Below are 17,195 nucleotides of genomic sequence, written 5' to 3'. Positions count from 1 at the left end.
GTTTCTATACAGGACTTTGAGATATCAGCTGATGTAAGAAGGGCTATATAAATATAAATACATTTGATTTGATTTATTCTTATTCCATTACTTAGATTTGTGTGTATTAGGTATTTGTTGTGACATTGGTAGATATTACTGCACTGTTGGAGTTAGAAACACAAGCATTTAGTTAGATATTACTGCACTGTTGGAGCTAGGAACACAAGCATTTAGTTAGGTATTACTGCACTGTTGGAGCTAGAAACACAAGCATTTATTTAGATATTACTGCACTGTTGGAGCTAGGAACACAAGCATTTAGTTAGATACTACTGCACTGTTGGAGCTAGGAACACAAGCATTTAGTTAGATATTACTGTACTGTTGGAGCTAGGAACACAAGCATTTAGTTAGATATTACTGTACTGTTGGAGCTAGAAACACAAGCATTTAGTTAGATATTACTGTACTGTTGGAGCTAGGAACACCAGCATTTGGTTAGATATTACTGCACTGTTGGAGCTAGAAACACAAGCATTTGGTTAGATATTACTGCACTGTTGGAGCTAGAAACACAAGCATTTAACTACACCCGCAATAACATACATATGTGACAAATAACATTTAAATTATTATGAAGGTCACTTGTGTAAAATGTACTTTTCCCCACTCATCTTTTGACATTGCTTATGCATATTCGGTGGCCTGACTGCATCCAGACTATGTCAAAGGTCCATCCTGGTAGATCTGAACCTAATGCAGCTTGGAGTGATCAGATGACAGAAGTCACATTTAGGTGCCAGGTGTAACTGAGGCCCTAGATGCTCCATATCCATTACTGTGTTTGAGTGTTTTATATAATATGACTAAATGTGTTTCTTTCTGTGTTGCAGGGGCAGTCATGAAATGGAACGGCAAGGCCACAGAACATGACATAAGCAGAGCTGTGGGAGACCACCTCAAGCCCCTGGTAGAGCCGGGGGTGGTGTTTACCACTCCACCAGCAGAGCTGTGGGAGACCACCTCAAGCCCCTGGTAGCAGGCTTGAAAAGTGGGATTGATACTGTTTTTCATACTAAGATGGAGGGTCTGTTGATTGAGCATTGGGTTCATTTGTTGAAATCAAATCAAGCTTTATTTATACAACACATTTTAGACATGGATGCAACACAATAGCTTCACAGGAGAAAACAATGAAAATAAACAGAAATACTTAGTACACAAAAATAACAGGATAAAAAAAAACAGAAGATTAACAACTGAAAGACCAATGAGCATTCTAAGGAAATGCCATTGATTAAAACACTAATTGGATGCAATATCCAACCCAAAATATAAGCTTGTTTTTTAGGAGGGGTTCTCAAAGACACTATGGGGGTGTCGATTGAAAGTTGACTAGTAACAACAACTGGGACCTAAAAGACACCCACCATGAGACCCAATAAATCTAACCAAGAAGAGGGAAACAAAAGAAAAACCCACAACAAACTTAAAGACAGGAAGCAAACCAAAAAGGTGACGCAACTAAAGGTGTTGACTCTCCACATCTATCAAGACAACTGGAGCACTGAGCCAGACACTCTTAAATATAACCTGGACCAGCTCAGGTGAAACACCTTCCCACTAACGAGATGGACAAGCCAGCACAGGTGTAACACATACTGACTAACGAGGTGACACCAATCAGTGCGTCCTACGTGCTAACGAGCTATACGTGCTAAAGTCCAACCTCAAAACATAAATGGAAAAACCAAAGCCTGTAACACCTTTCCCCTTAAGACAACAAATATATCCTATATTTTTGATGGACAAATTCACTCACCACCAACAGAAAACAACTTCCATTTCACATTATAATCAACTACAATGCTTCACCTTCACCAATATAAACATGGTGTCTACTGGCTGTCAACAATTAAAAACAAGAAAAAAACACTTATTACTAAATAATAAAATACATTCATTTTTTTTCAAAATTTTCTTTCTAAAGAATCCTAAACTCCACTAGCTTCTAGAACTGTCGTCTTCCTAAAACTCACTAGCTTCTAGAACTCTCTTCTTCCTAAAACTCACTAGCTTCTAGAACTCTCCTCTTCCTAAAACTCTCCAGCTTCTAGAACTCTCCTCTTCCTAAAACTCACTAGCTTCTAGAACTCTCGTCTTCCTAAAACTCACTAGCTTCTAGAACTCTCGTCCACTTTTTATTTAACTGATGCAGGAAATGTAAAAAAAAATTGATCATAGACGATTGATTATTATTCTGCGTCCATATATATATATATATTATTTATTCACCTTTATTTAACTAGGCAAGTCAGCTAAGAACAAATTCTTATTTACAATGACGGCCTACCGGGGAACAGTGGGTTAACTGACTTGTTCGGGGGCAAAACGACATTTTTACCTTGTCAGCTCAGGGATTCGATCCAGGAACCTTTCGATTACTGGCCCAACGCTCTAACCACTATGCTACATGAAAGTACATTGAAATGAAGTTGTTTTCAAGTAATTAAAAAAAAAAGACCTGAAAATACATATTTTCAACTATCACTTTCAACCACAACTGAAAGAATATTGGAAGTCAGTCTTCTTTTCAAAGACATGTTGTTAGGTGGGATACCCCCAATGTCAAAACACAGTTTTAACGTGTCCAAATCAATAACCAATGTGCAGAAACAGTTTCTGATATATTGAAAACCTAAATATAAAATGTGCTATATACACAAACATCTGCCACAATAATCATATTACTTGTATTTTTAAAACAAGCACCTTATAAACTGCACAAGCACCAAAAACGCTGTTGTTTTGACAAGTAGCAATAAATCACTGATATGGATTAGGGGGGAAATCAGGTTGTAGGTGCTGTTGAAACTAACAACTAAAAAAACACATGGAAATGGGAGATATCTTTTGCCTCACTGATTAGAGGACAACCTGCAGAAGACAGTCAGCCACATTTTGGAGTGATGCATTTAAATTTAGGGGTCGCTAAACAAAGGAACACAACACTTATTTGTCATAACTCATCGATATCATGTTGAAATCAATAGTGCGGAGAGGAGGGAGATGAGGTTGCACGTCCTGTTAAAACTAACAACTCAAAAACCACACGGAACCTGGGAATAATGTGAACATCCCTGGTTAGAGGACAATTTGTAGAAAATAGATCGCTACATTTTGAAGTGTTGCATTTTGATTCAAGTGGGTCACCAACATGGTAAGTGTAACACAGCTCTTTTTGTGTTAGTCACTTTTTGTTAAATCTCATAAATAGTACTCTTCCAATTCAGAGCCTGGATTTTCCCCCTGAGGCTAATATCCATATCATGTTGAAATCAATAGAACAGGGGACAAACGTTTAGGCTTCTACATTGTGACATCATTAGAATACTCCTACTACAATGTTAAAACATTCTACATTGTGACATCATTAGAATACTCCTACTACAATGTTAAAACATTCTACATTGTGACATCATTAAAATACTCATACTACAATGTTAAAACATTCTACATTGTGACATTAATTCATTGATATCATGAAACAACTCCATGTATTTTCTGATGTTTAATCAGAGATCTTTTATCGGAGTATCTCTTGTCACATTGATCACAGCGGAGAAGTTTCTCTCCTGTGTGTGTTCTCTGGTGTGAAGTCAGCTGGCTAGAGTGACAAAAACTATTCCCACATTGATCACAGCTAAAAGGTTTCTCTCCTGTGTGTGTTCTCTGGTGTAATGTCAGCTGGCTAGAGTGACAAAAACTCTTCCCACATTGACCACAGCTATAAGGTTTCTCTCCTGTGTGTGTTCTCTGGTGTGATACCAGGCTGGTTGACTGAGTAAAACACTTCCCACATTGACCACAGCTATAAGGTTTCTCTCCTGTGTGTGTTCTCTGGTGTAGAGTCAGATGGCCAGATGTAGTAAAACTCTTCCCACATTGACCACAGATATAAGGTTTCTCTCCTGTGTGTATTCTCTGGTGTGATACCAGGCTGGTTGACTGAGTAAAACACTTCCCACATTGACCACAGCTATAAGGTTTCTCTCCTGTGTGTGTTCTCTGGTGTAGAGTCAGATGGCCAGATGTAGTAAAACTCTTCCCACATTGATCACAGCTATAAGATTTCTCTCCTGTGCGTGTTCTCTGGTGTTGAATCAGATTGCTTGATGTAGTAAAACTCTTCTCACATTGATCACAGCTATAAGATTTCTCTCCTGTGTGTATTCTCTGGTGTACAGTCAGAGAGCCAGATGAAGCAAATCTTTTCCCACATTGACCACAGCTATAAGTTTTCTCTCCTGTGTGGATTCTCTGATGAATTTTAATGTCTGATGAGGAGGTGAATCTCTTCCCACAGTCAGAGCAGCAGTGAGTTCTCTTCCCTGTGGATCTCTGCAGGTGTTTCTTGAGGTGTTTTGATATGGAGAGATTCTTCTCTGCCTCGTCAGCATCATGATGTTGTTGAGGCTCCCCAGAGGATCCACGATAGTCCCGTCTCTCTCCTGTGTGAACAACAAAGTCAGATGATTAAAGGCCCACAACAGTGGAAATCCACTGTAAAAGGTGCATCACCAACAGCGTAGCCATGATGTTATACAACATTCTGTAATGATTGTTAAAATTATTTGAAAATTGTCTTAAAATGAGCAAGAACAGTCATATTTTGTCTTGCTTTCACATTAGTAGTAACATCAATGATTGTAGACTATAAATAAGTTATTCATGTTGTTGAAACTCTAAGCAGTGTGCCAGATGACTTTTGGTCTCCAATATAGGCCCCTTTCTGTGTTTAATAAAATTGCAGCACGAGGGCATAGCACATGCAATTTGATTGTAGAAACTCCTCCCTGCTAATGAGGAAACCACTAGTTATGGATGTAGTATATCTGGTAATGAGGAAACCACTAGTTATGGATGTAGTATATCTGGTAATGAGGAAACCATGGTTATGGATGTAGTATATCTGGTAATGAGGAAACCACTAGTTATGGATGTAGTATATCTGGTAATGAGGAAACCACTAGTTATGGATGTAGTATATCTGGTAATGAGGAAACCACTGGTTATGGATGTAGTATATCTGCCTGGAGCAAAAATGGTGAGCAAAGATTTGAGTTTTTCACAATGTATTCTGAATGTGAATAGGGGAAAACTCAGGGGAGTAACCGCCATGTCCAGGAAGCTTATGAGTACATTTCACACTACTTTGGATTATAATTGTTAGGCTCGTTTGAATGTCCTGCTTAATATAATGTTTGTGTCATCATCGCAGATCAACCGGTTTGTATTTAAAAAACACTTCAACCAGTAAAATGCTCTTTGTCTAGCTTTTCCATCAGCCTGACAATGAGGGTTTGTACACTGTTTGCCAAATTGGCCCATAACTTAACCTAACAACAAATAAACCTGTAATGAACGAAGAAGCACTTTGGTTGTTGTTGCATGACAACTACATAGTTGTCTTTGCTGTCCTTGTATCTAAGATAACTGTGGAGCCTAGAGTAATTTTCGGTTAGCTAGCCAGCTATTTTCGTACGCCGCCCTGCCGTTCTCCTACCTAGTCAATACTGCTAGTCAACACCGCTAACACTGCTAGCTAGCCAACTTCTACCGAATAGCAGCACTGTAGAAACTATTACATTACAACGGAACGATTTGATTAGTGTAGTGTTAGCTGGCTAGTGTTAGCTAGCTACATAGTTGTCTTAGATACAAGGACAGCAAAGACAATTGTGTAGTTTTAGACTAATTATCTGGACAGTTACCGAGGTTACCTAGCCAGCTATCGTGGTTACCTAGCCATCTACACTTTCAAACAAAGCCAACAACGCAGCCACTGCTAGCCAGCCTACTTCAGCAGTACTGTATCATTTTAATCATTTTAGTCAATAAGATTTTTGCAACGTAAGCTTAACTTTCTGAACATTTGAGACGTGTAGTCCACTTGTCATTCCAATCTCCTTTGCATTAGCGTAGCCTCTTCTGTAGCCTGTCAACTAAGTGTCTGTCTATCCCTGTTCTCTTCTCTCTGCACAGACCATACAAACGCTTCACACCGCGTGGCCGCGGCCACTCTAACCTGGTGGTCCCAGCGCGCACGACCCACGTGGAGTTCCAGGTCTCCGGTAGCCTCTGGAACTGCCGATCTGCGGCCAACAAGGCAGAGTTCATCTCAGCCTATGCTTCCCTCCAGTCCCTCGACTTCTTGGCACTGACGGAAACATGGATCACCACAGATAACACTGCTACTCCTACTGCTCTCTCTTCGTCTGCCCACGTGTTCTCGCACACCCCGAGAGCTTCTGGTCAGCGGGGTGGTGAAACCGGGATCCTCATCTCTCCCAAGTGGTCATTCTCTCTTTCTCCCCTTACCCATCTGTCTATCGCCTCCTTTGAATTCCATGCTGTCACAGTTACCAGCCCTTTCAAGCTTAACATCCTTATCATTTATCGCCCTCCAGGTTCCCTCGGAGAGTTCATCAATGAGCTTGATGCCTTGATAAGCTCCTTTCCTGAGGACGGCTCACCTCTCACAGTTCTGGGTGACTTTAACCTCCCCACGTCTACCTTTGACTCATTCCTCTCTGCCTCCTTCTTTCCACTCCTCTCCTCTTTTGACCTCACCCTCTCACCTTCCCCCCCTACTCACAAGGCAGGCAATACGCTTGACCTCATCTTCACTAGATGCTGTTCTTCCACTAACCTCATTGCAACTCCCCTCCAAGTCTCCGACCACTACCTTGTATCCTTTTCCCTCTCGCTCTCATCCAACACTTCCCACACTGCCCCTACTCGGATGGTATCGCGCCGTCCCAACCTTCGCTCTCTCTCTCCCCCGCTACTCTCTCCTCTTCCATCCTATCATCTCTTCCCTCTGCTCAAACCTTCTCCAACCTATCTCCTGATTCTGCCTCCTCAACCCTCCTCTCCTCCCTTTCTGCATCCTTTGACTCTCTATGTCCCCTATCCTCCAGGCCGGCTCGGTCCTCCCCTCCCGCTCCGTGGCTCGACGACTCATTGCGAGCTCACAGAATAGGGCTCCGGGCAGCCGAGCGGAAATGGAGGAAAACTCGCCTCCCTGCGGACCTGGCATCCTTTCACTCCCTCCTCTCTACATTTTCCTCTTCTGTCTCTGCTGCTAAAGCCACTTTCTACCACTCTATATTCCAAGCATCTGCCTCTAACCCTAGGAAACTCTTTGCCACCTTCTCCTCCCTCCTGAATCCTCCTCCCCCTCCCCCCCTCCTCCCTCTCTGCAGATGACTTCGTCAACCATTTTGAAAAGAAGGTCGACGACATCCGATCCTCGTTTGCTAAGTCAAACGACACCGCTGGTTCTGCTCACACTGCCCTACCCTGTGCTCTGACCTCTTTCTCCCCTCTCTCTCCAGATGAAATCCCGCGTCTTGTGACGGCCGGCCGCCCAACAACCTGCCCGCTTGACCCTATCCCCTCCTCTCTTCTCCAGACCATTTCCGGAGACCTTCTCCCATACCTCACCTCGCTCATCAACTCATCCTTGACCGCTGGCTACGTCCCTTCCGTCTTCAAGAGAGCGAGAGTTGCACCCCTTCTGAAAAAACCTACACTCGATCCCTCCGATGTCAACAACTACAGACCAGTATCCCTTCTTTCTTTTCTCTCAAACTCTTGAACGTGACGTCCTTGGCCAGCTCTCCTGCTATCTCTCTCAGAATGACCTTCTTGATCCAAATCAGTCAGGTTTCAAGACTAGTCATTCAACTGAGACTGCTCTTCTCTGTATCACGGAGGCGCTCCGCACTGCTAAAGCTAACTCTCTCTCCTCTGCTCTCATCCTTCTAGACCTATCGGCTGCCTTCGATACTGTGAACCATCAGATCCTCCTCTCCACCCTCTCCAAGTTGGGCATCTCCGGCGCGGCCCACGCTTGGATTGCGTCCTACCTGACAGGTCGCTCCTACCAGGTGGCGTGGCGAGAATCTGTCTCCTCACCACGTGCTCTCACCACTGGTGTCCCCCAGGGCTCTGTTCTAGGCCCTCTCCTATTCTCGCTATACACCAAGTCACTTGGCTCTGTCATAACCTCACATGGTCTCTCCTATCATTGCTATGCAGACGACACACAATTAATCTTCTCCTTTCCCCCTTCTGATGACCAGGTGGCGAATCGCATCTCTGCATGTCTGGCAGACATATCAGTGTGGATGACGGATCACCACCTCAAGCTGAACCTCGGCAAGACGGAGCTGCTCTTCCTCCCGGGCAAGGACTGCCCGTTCCATGATCTCGCCATCACGGTTGACAACTCCATTGTGTCCTCCTCCCAGAGCGCCAAGAACCTTGGCGTGATCCTGGACAACACCCTGTCGTTCTCAACTAACATCAAGGCGGTGGCCCGTTCCTGTAGGTTCATGCTCTACAACATCCGCAGAGTACGACCCTGCCTCACACAGGAAGCGGCGCAGGTCCTAATCCAGGCACTTGTCATCTCCCGTCTGGATTACTGCAACTCGCTGTTGGCTGGGCTCCCTGCCTGTGCCATTAAACCCCTACAACTCATCCAGAACGCCGCAGCACGTCTGGTATTCAACCTTCCCAAGTTCTCTCACGTCACCCCGCTCCTCCGCTCTCTCCACTGCCTTCCAGTTAAAGCTCGCATCCGCTACAAGACCATGGTGCTTGCCTACGGAGCTGTGAGGGGAACGGCACCTCAGTACCTTCAGGCTCTGATCAGGCCCTACACCCAAACAAGGGCACTGCGTTCATCCACCTCTGGCCTGCTCGCCTCCCTACCACTGAGGGAGTACAGTTCCCGCTCAGCCCAGTCAAAACTGTTCGCTGCTCTGGCACCCCAATGGTGGAACAAACTCCCTCACAACGCCAGGACAGCGGAGTCAATCACCACCTTCCGGAGACACCTGAAACCCCACCTCTTTAAGGAATACCTAGGATAGGATAAAGAAATCCTTCTGACCCCCCCCCCCCCCCCCCTTAAAAGATTTAGATGCACTATTGTAAAGTGGCTGTTCCACTGGATGTCATAAGGTGAATGCACCAATTTGTAAGTTGCTCTGGATAAGAGCGTCTGCTAAATGACTTAAATGTAAATGTAAATGCATGACATAGATAGTGTACTCTAGGACCCATAACAACAACATAGACCTACTGTAGGACCCATAACTTCACCTAACAACAACATAGACCTACTGTAGGACCCATAACTTCACCTAACAATAACATAGACCTAGTGTAGGACCCATAACTTCACCTAACAATAACATAGACCTACTGTAGGACCCATAACTTCACCTAACAACAACATAGACCTATTGTAGGACCCATAACTTAAAATAGGAACAAATATAGGAAAATAGCTCTGTGTGTTGTACAATAGCCTATCCATCAAGGAACAGTTCTCTACACATTATGAGCTAAGTATTTCTGTGTCCAAACAGACTAACGAGACCCGACTGTAAATCAAACAGACAATAACATTATAAACATCAATTTATTAGGGATGTTGGATCCATTGTGTAATTATTGAAGAACCGAGTTAATGACAGTATCCATTTGGGCGTTGTCAATAAAGTTACGATATTTATTATTAATATTTTATTTCACCTTTATTTAACCAGGTAGGCTAGTTGAGAACAAGTTCTCATTTACAACTGCGACCTGGCCGAGATAAAGCAAAGCAGTGCGACAAAAACAACACAGAGTTACACGTGGGATAAACAAACGTACAGTCAATAACACAAAAGAAAAATCTTTATACAGTGTGTGCAAATGGAGTACGGAGGTAAGGCAATAAATAGGCCATAGTAGCGAAGTAATTACAATTTAACAAATTAACACTGGAGTGATAGATGTGCAAGTAGAAATTCTGGGGTGCAAAAGAGCAAAAAAAGTAAATAAAAACATGGGGATGAGGTAGGCAGTTGGATGGGCTATTTACAGATGGGCTGTGTACAGCTGCAGCGATCGGTAAGCTGCTCAGATAGCTGATGCTTAAAGTTAGTAAGGGAGAGTCTCCAGCTTCAGTGATTTTTGCAATTCGTTCCAGTCATTGGCAACAGAGAACTGGAAGGAAAGGCGGCCAAAGAGGTGTTGGCTTTGGGGATGACCAGTGAGATATACCTCCTGGAGCGCGTGCTATGGGTGGGTGTTGCTATGGTGACCAGTTACCTGAGTTAAGGGGGAGCTTTCCCTAGCAAAGACTTATAGATGACCTGGAGCCAGTGGGTTTGGAGACGAATATGTAGCGAAGGGCCAGCCATTCTAAGTCACAACCGTCCAGAGTAGTGATGCTATTCGGGCGTGCAGGTGCGGGCAGCGATCGGTTAAAGTGCATGCATTTAGTTTTGCTTGCGTTTAAGAGCAGTTGGAGGCCACAGAAGGAGTGTTGTATGGCATTGAAGCTCGTTTGGAGGTTTGTTAACACAGTGTCCAAAGAAGGGCCAGATGTATACAGAATAGCCCGAGAATTTAACCCCGTGGCACCCCCATAGAGACTGCCAAAGGTCCGGACAACAGGCCCTCCGATTTGACACACTGAACTCTATCAGAGAAGTAGTTGGTGAACCAGGTGAGGCATTTGATAAACCAACCATTAATCTACAAACAATAGAATCCTCATTCATCTACACAAAATAGAATCGTCAATAATTAAGACAAATGTGAAAACAGGTTAAAAAAAACTAAAATACTTACTTTTTTCCTGATGGTTATCTTGTTTCAGAGGGGTGTCATCAATAGCCCATAATGACAACAGATAATAAACAGAAATACCTTATTTACATAAGTATTCAGACCCTTTGCTATGAGACTCGAAATTGCTTTCAGGTGCATCTTGTTTCCATTAATCATCCTTGATGTATCTACAACTTGTTCAGAGTCCACCTGTGGTAAATCCAATTGATTGGATATGATTTGGAAGGCACACACCTGTCTATATAAGGTCCCAGAGTTGACAGAGCATGTCAGAGAAAAAAAAACAATGAGGTTGAAGGAATTGTCCGTAGAGCTCCAAGACAGGAGTGTGTCGAGGCATAGATCTGGGGAAAGGTTCCCAAGAACACAGTGGCCTCCATCATTCATAAATGGAATACTCTTCCTAGAGCTGGTCACCCGGCCAAACTGAGTGATTGGGGGAGAAGGGCCTTGGTCAGGGAGGTGACCAAAAACCTGATGGTCACTGACAGAGCTGCAAAGTTCCTCTGTGGAGATGTGAGAACCTTCCAGAAGGACAACCATCTCTGCAGCACTCCACCAATCAGACATTTCTGGGATAGTGGCCAGATGGAAACCAATCCTCAGTAAAAGGCACATGACAGACCACTTGGAGTTTGACAAAAGGCACCTTAACGACTCTGACCATGAGAAACAAGATTCTCTGGTCTGATGAAACCAAGATGGAACTCTTTGGCCTGAATGCCAAGAGTCACGTCTGGAGGAAACCTGGCACCATCCCTACGGTGAAGCATAGTGGTGGCAGCATCATGCTGTGGGATGTTTTTCAGCAGCAGGGACTGGGAGACTAGTTAGGATGGAGGGAAATATTAACGGAGCAAAGTGCAGAGAGATCCTTGATGAAAGACCTGCTCCAGAGCGCTCAGGACCTCAGACTGGGGCAAAGGTTCGCCATCCAATAGGACAACGACCTTAAGCACACAGCCAAGACAACGCAGGAGTGGCTTCTGTAGAAGTCTCTAAATGTTCTTGAGTGACATAGCCAGAGCCCGGACTTGAGCCCGATCTGACATCTCTGGAGAGACCTGAAAATAGCTGTGCAGTGATGTTCCCCATCCAACCTGACAGAGCTAGAGAGGATCTGCAGAGAAGGATGGGAGAAACTCCCTAAATGCATGTCTGCCAAATAAATTTGCTAAATGAAAGGGGGGAAAAAGATTTAAATCAATTTTAGAAAAAGGCTTTAACGTAACAAAACATGGAAAAAAGTCAAGGGGTCTGAATACTTTCCCGAATGCCCTGTATACAGCACCACCTCCCCCATAAGCATTCCTGTCTTTTCTGTAGATGTTATATCCCTGTATTGCTAGTGCTGGATCAAAGGAATTATCTCAGTGAGTTTCAGAGATGAACAGTACAGTGCATTCCAAATCCAATAGGCAGGCAAGTAAACAAAAACGTTTTCAAATAAAAACTAACTATTCCAGAAAATGTCAACGCGTATATAACGCCCGTCCAAGAGACGGTCGACCAATCGGGTTCACATTGTCATGCTGTGACACGCAGTTCCTTAGCTAATTCTCACAAAATCCCTTTTTAAAGTCAGGGTATGAGTCGAGAAACATGCCTATTTTCCTTGAAAGTACTTAATGTCACGATTGCAAAGCTATACGATATTACAGAGAACAAGTTAATTACCTCACATCTCTGAAAATATTTGTAATGTTGTGCTTCTTGTTCACGGAGGGTAATTCATGCCAATGTTATTTTCTTTAAGATGTTAATACAAATCGAAAGGAGTTTCTGATATCCTAATTTCTTAAAGTATTTCTGGTGATAGCAGGTGATAGTGATACACAAGCTAGATCTATTTGAAACATTGCCCTCCCATGGCAGCATTTACCAGCCACCAGGTTCAGAAGCTTTAAAACCACAAAAATATTTAAAACCCAATTCTATTTTTGCCCAAAATCAAGATGTAAATTATTCAAACTGAAAATAATATTATTATTTAATATAATATTATTTTAGGCTATTTTAGTTCGAGTCAAAGAGAGTTCTGGAATAGTTTACATTTTTCAATCAGGTTTGTTATTTTATTTCAGTTTACTAAATAGTTTTCCCCTAAATACTTTTTCTATAATAAGCATGGAGTAATAAGCCAGGAATGGGGTTCATATGAACCACAGAGACTGTGTGTGGGATAATAACATGGCCATGTCCAACCCTGCTTGTTCCCTCGACTCCGCTACCAACCACCAATCTCCAACAGGGCCCTTAACCTGTATCACTAGACACCTCATAGTGAGCTACAGGTAGGAATCAACAATGAATCACAATAATGAGACACCTCTGGGGAGGGGTGTCAGCAACATTTAAATATATATATATAGTGTTTTATGACAAACCGTTTTTTACAAATCCGTCAAGACACGAACTTAGACTTTACTGTGAAATGCTTTACTTACAAGCCCTTAACCAACAGTGCAGTTCAAGAAGAAGAAAACGTTTACCAAGTAGACTAAAATAAAAAGTAATAATAAAAAGTAACACAATGAGAATAACGAGGCTTTATACAGGGGGCACCGGTACTGAGTCAGTGTGGAGGCTATATACAGGGGGCACCGGTACCGAGTCAGTGTGGAGGCTATATACAGGGGGCACTGGTACCGAGTCAATGTGGAGGCTTTATACAGGGGGCACCGGTACTGAGTCAGTGTGGAGGCTATATACAGGGGGCACCGGTACCGAGTCAATGTGGAGGCTTTATACAGGGGGCACCGGTACTGAGTCAATGTGGAGGCTATATACAGGGGGCATCGGTACCGAGTCAGTGTGGAGGCTATATACAGGGGGCACCGGTACTGAGTCAGTGTGGAGGCTATATACAGGGGGCACCAGTACCAAGTCAGTGTGGAGGCTATATATAGGGGGCACCGGTACCGAGTCAGTGTGGAGGCTATATACAGGGGGCACCGGTACCGAGTCAGTGTGGAGGCTATATACAAGGGGGCACCGGTACAGAGTCAGTGTGCGGGGGTACAGGCTAGTTGAGGTAATCTGTACATGGTGGGGGCGTAGTGACTATGCATAGGTAACAAACAACCAGCGAGTAGCAGCAGTGCACAAAATGGAGAGGGTGTGGGGGGTCAATGTAAATTGTCTGGTGGCGATTTCATGAATTGTTCAGCAGTCTTATGTCTTGGGGGTAGAAGCTGTTGAGGAGGCTTTTGGTCCTAGACTTGGCCCTGCGGTACCACTTGCCGTGCAGTAGCAGAGAAAACAGTTTATAACTTGAGTGACTGGAGTCTCTGACAATGTTGTGGGCTTTCCTCTGACACCGCCTATTATATAGTTCCTGGATGGCAGGAAGCTTGGCCACAGTGATGTACTGGGCCGTTCGCACTACCCTCTGTAGCGCCGAGCAGTTGCCATACCAGGTGGTGATGCAACCGGTCAGGATGCTCTCGATGGTGCAGCTGTATTACCTTTTGAGGATCTGGGGACCCATGCCAAATCTTTTCAGTCTCCTGAGGGGGAAAAGGTTTTGTTGTGCCCTCTTCATGACTGTCTTGGTATATACCCACGTGGGTGATTGAAAGATGAACTGAGGTCCACACTCCAGTCCAGTTGATGGTGGTAATGCACCTTAAAGTTGGTTTCCAACCACCATATAGTCCAAAGAAAAAGAAGCCTGAAAGAAGGAGAAATGACGAGAAACGAATTTGGTTTACCTTTTGGGGCATCGCGAATGGTTACCTATTTTGATGTGATATGAAAGTATTATTTGAAATTATTTTGATGTGATATTTAAGTATAATGTGAAACTATTTTGATGTGATATTTAAGTATTGTGTGAACTTATGTTGATGTGATTTGAAAGTACAGCGATTTATGTTTCTAGAAACGTATCGCAATTGAGAATCAATTCACATTTAGATGGAATATTTGATCTGCCAGAGCCAGTCTACCTCTGAAAATAACATACAGTCCTTGGACCTTGAGTAACGGGGGCAGCAATCAGCAGTAGAAACAATAACAAAGCGTACTCCCTACCCGTTTCGGTAAAAAGCTGAGGGATGGGGCTGGAGAAATGCAACCATCCATGATATCAACATTATAGTTTTAACCATGTTTAGAGGATATACAGTGTTTGTTTATCTTTACTGACAAACATTGGAGATAATATAAGCTTATATTTTGGGTTCTGATGGGGTACGACAGTTGAACTAAGCTCATGAGGCATTTATAAGTGATTTCTACAAGAAACAATGGGTACATGTCATTAATGTATAAGTCCCAAAATGGATGTAACAACTGCTGATTGCCCCTTTAAGACTACATATTGGGCTAATCTAATAGGAGATATTGAGGACTACAGTATTTCAGGCATTGTCATTGGATGCATTTGATCAATTGTTAATGTCTTGTTGATGGTCCACTCTTGATGTTCTACACGTTACAGTGAAGCTTCAGCCATTCCTACAGAACAACATTACAGTGTAGAACCCCTTTACTGCATATTGGTTCAACAACTGCAGAGACGGTACTTACTGGGGTTAAACAGATCTCCAACCTCCTCTTCTTCCTCCAATGTGACAGTAATCTCCCCCTCCTCCTCTTTCATACCAAAAACAGCCTCCTCTTCCTCCTCTTTCACAACAATGTTCAGCCCCAGACCCTCTTTCTCCGTCCAACAGACTTCCTCTTCTTTAACAGGAGGGGAGAAGCTTACTGACCTCATGTTCGGGGATGTTAGCTAGCTAGCTATCATTAGCGACTAGGCTAGTGCTAATTTAACCAGCCAGCTACTATAGCTGACTAATACAAAATAACGTAATATTCAATTAAATAGGTTAACAAGTAGATACGACAGAAGTGTGGCTAAAACACAGTAGGTAATATACACCGAAAGCGTATAAATAGCTTGAATCTTTCGGCTATGTTGGCTAGCAAGCTACCGGGGTGGTTGACGAGCTGTTTATGAAGAACCGTCCACTAGATTATACGTCACGCTGGCAGCGTCGCCTGAAAGACGCACATCGCCGTCTGCTGACTGGAGGGGAAACGCAGTTGAGGATCATATTTTATTTTCAGACAAAGATTATTGTAAATGGAATTAATTGAATAATACCATTATATTGAGACATAAAGACAGGAATGTGTTGATCGATTAGTGCGAATAAAAATGTTTACTACAGCACATTTAAGGCAGTTTCATTAAGTCAAACTAAATCTAAATAAGTAGCTAGCTACTGTAGGTCCATACTGCTCCTACATGGTGTAACAATACATCATGTAGATGTATATAATGAACAGACTAGGTCTATACTGCTCCTACATGGTGTAACAATACATCATGTATATAATGAACACACTAGGTCTATACTGCTCCTACGTGGTGTAACAATACATCATGTAGATGTATATAATGAACAGACTAGGTCCATACTGCTCCTACATGGTGTAACAATACATCATGTAGATGTATATAATGAACATACTAGGTCTATACTGCTCCTACATGGTGTAACAATACATCATGTAGATAATGAACAGACTATGTCTATACTGCTCCTACATGGTGTAACAATACATCATGTATATAATGAACAGACTAGGTCTATACTGCTCCTACATGGTGTAACAATACATCATGTAGATGTATATAATGAACAGACTAGGTCTATACTGCTCCTACATGGTGTAACAATACATCATGTAGATGTATATAATGAACAGACTAGGTCTATACTGCTCCTACATGGTGTAACAATACATCATGTAGATGTATATAATGAACAGACTAGGTCTATACTGCTCCTAGATGGTGTAACAATACATCATGTAGATGTATATAATGAACAGACTAGGTCTATACTGCTCCTACATGGTGTAACAATACATCATGTAGATGTATATAATGAACAGACTAGGTCTATACTGCTCCTAGATGGTGTACCAATACATCATGTAGATATACACTACCATTCAAAGTTTGGGGTCACTTAGTCATGTCCTTGTTTTTTAAAGAAAATCTAGTTTTTTCATTTATTTACTTGTTTTTATTGTGATGTCATTATGGGGTATTGTGTAGATTGATGAGGGAAAAAATTATGGAAAAAGTGAGGGGGGAAATGATTTAATCAATTTTAGAATAAGGCTGTAACGTAACAAAATGTGGAAAAAGTGAAGGGGTCTGAATGCTTTCCGAATGCATTGTATATATAGGGCAGTACTTAGTGACATCACTTCATGAAACAGGAGGTACAAATATATAACATAGATTCACAATATCAACATTCAATGTATCAAAATATATGACCAAGCTGGAAGTGGAAACGCCAGCCCAGCCACAATCCTAGAGGTTCACTGATGATCAACCTCCTCCTTCACATCTGACTCCTGATGATCAACCTCCTCCTTCACATCTGACTCCTGATGATCAACCTCCTCCTTCACATCTGACTCCTGATGATCAACCTCCTCCTTCACATCTGACTCCTGATGATCAACCTCCTCTTTCACATCTG

The 17,195-nt window shown here is 42.8% G+C and overlaps 1 protein-coding gene across 2 annotated transcripts; it reads right to left on the bottom strand.

Annotated features, from left to right (window-relative positions):
- Nucleotides 1–1,094: 1,094 nt before the first annotated feature.
- On the bottom strand, nucleotides 1,095–15,648 carry LOC129842379 (gastrula zinc finger protein XlCGF17.1-like). Of its 2 annotated transcripts, none has more exons than XM_055910923.1 (2): nucleotides 15,217–15,648; nucleotides 1,095–4,493 (listed from the first exon to the last, which is right to left on the bottom strand). In XM_055910923.1, exons 1-2 carry the CDS (start codon nucleotides 15,404–15,406, stop codon nucleotides 3,523–3,525), a joined length of 1,161 nt encoding a protein of 386 aa, XP_055766898.1. In that variant the 5' UTR covers nucleotides 15,407–15,648; the 3' UTR covers nucleotides 1,095–3,522. The 2 variants fall into 2 exon arrangements, 1 of the variants encoding a protein (XP_055766898.1); XR_008757575.1 differs by lacking the exon at nucleotides 1,095–4,493 and adding an exon at nucleotides 11,382–14,356 and having other exon boundaries at nucleotides 15,217–15,302.
- Nucleotides 15,649–17,195: the final 1,547 nt, after the last annotated feature.

This window comes from Salvelinus fontinalis, unplaced genomic scaffold, assembly GCF_029448725.1.
Source record: "Salvelinus fontinalis isolate EN_2023a unplaced genomic scaffold, ASM2944872v1 scaffold_0036, whole genome shotgun sequence".
NCBI classification, from domain to species: domain Eukaryota; kingdom Metazoa; phylum Chordata; class Actinopteri; order Salmoniformes; family Salmonidae; genus Salvelinus; species Salvelinus fontinalis.
This window is presented reverse-complemented; position numbering and strand designations above follow the sequence as displayed.

Excerpts from the sequence above, each read along its gene's own strand:
- LOC129842379 (XM_055910923.1), bottom strand. The coding sequence starts at position 15,406 with ATGAGGTCAGTAAGCTTCTCCCCTCCTGTTAAAGAAGAGGAAGTCTGT. Across the intron at positions 4,494-15,216 it reads TGGAGATCTGTTTAACCCCA|GAGAGAGACGGGACTATCGT; the intron begins GTAAGTACCGTC and ends TTGTTCACACAG.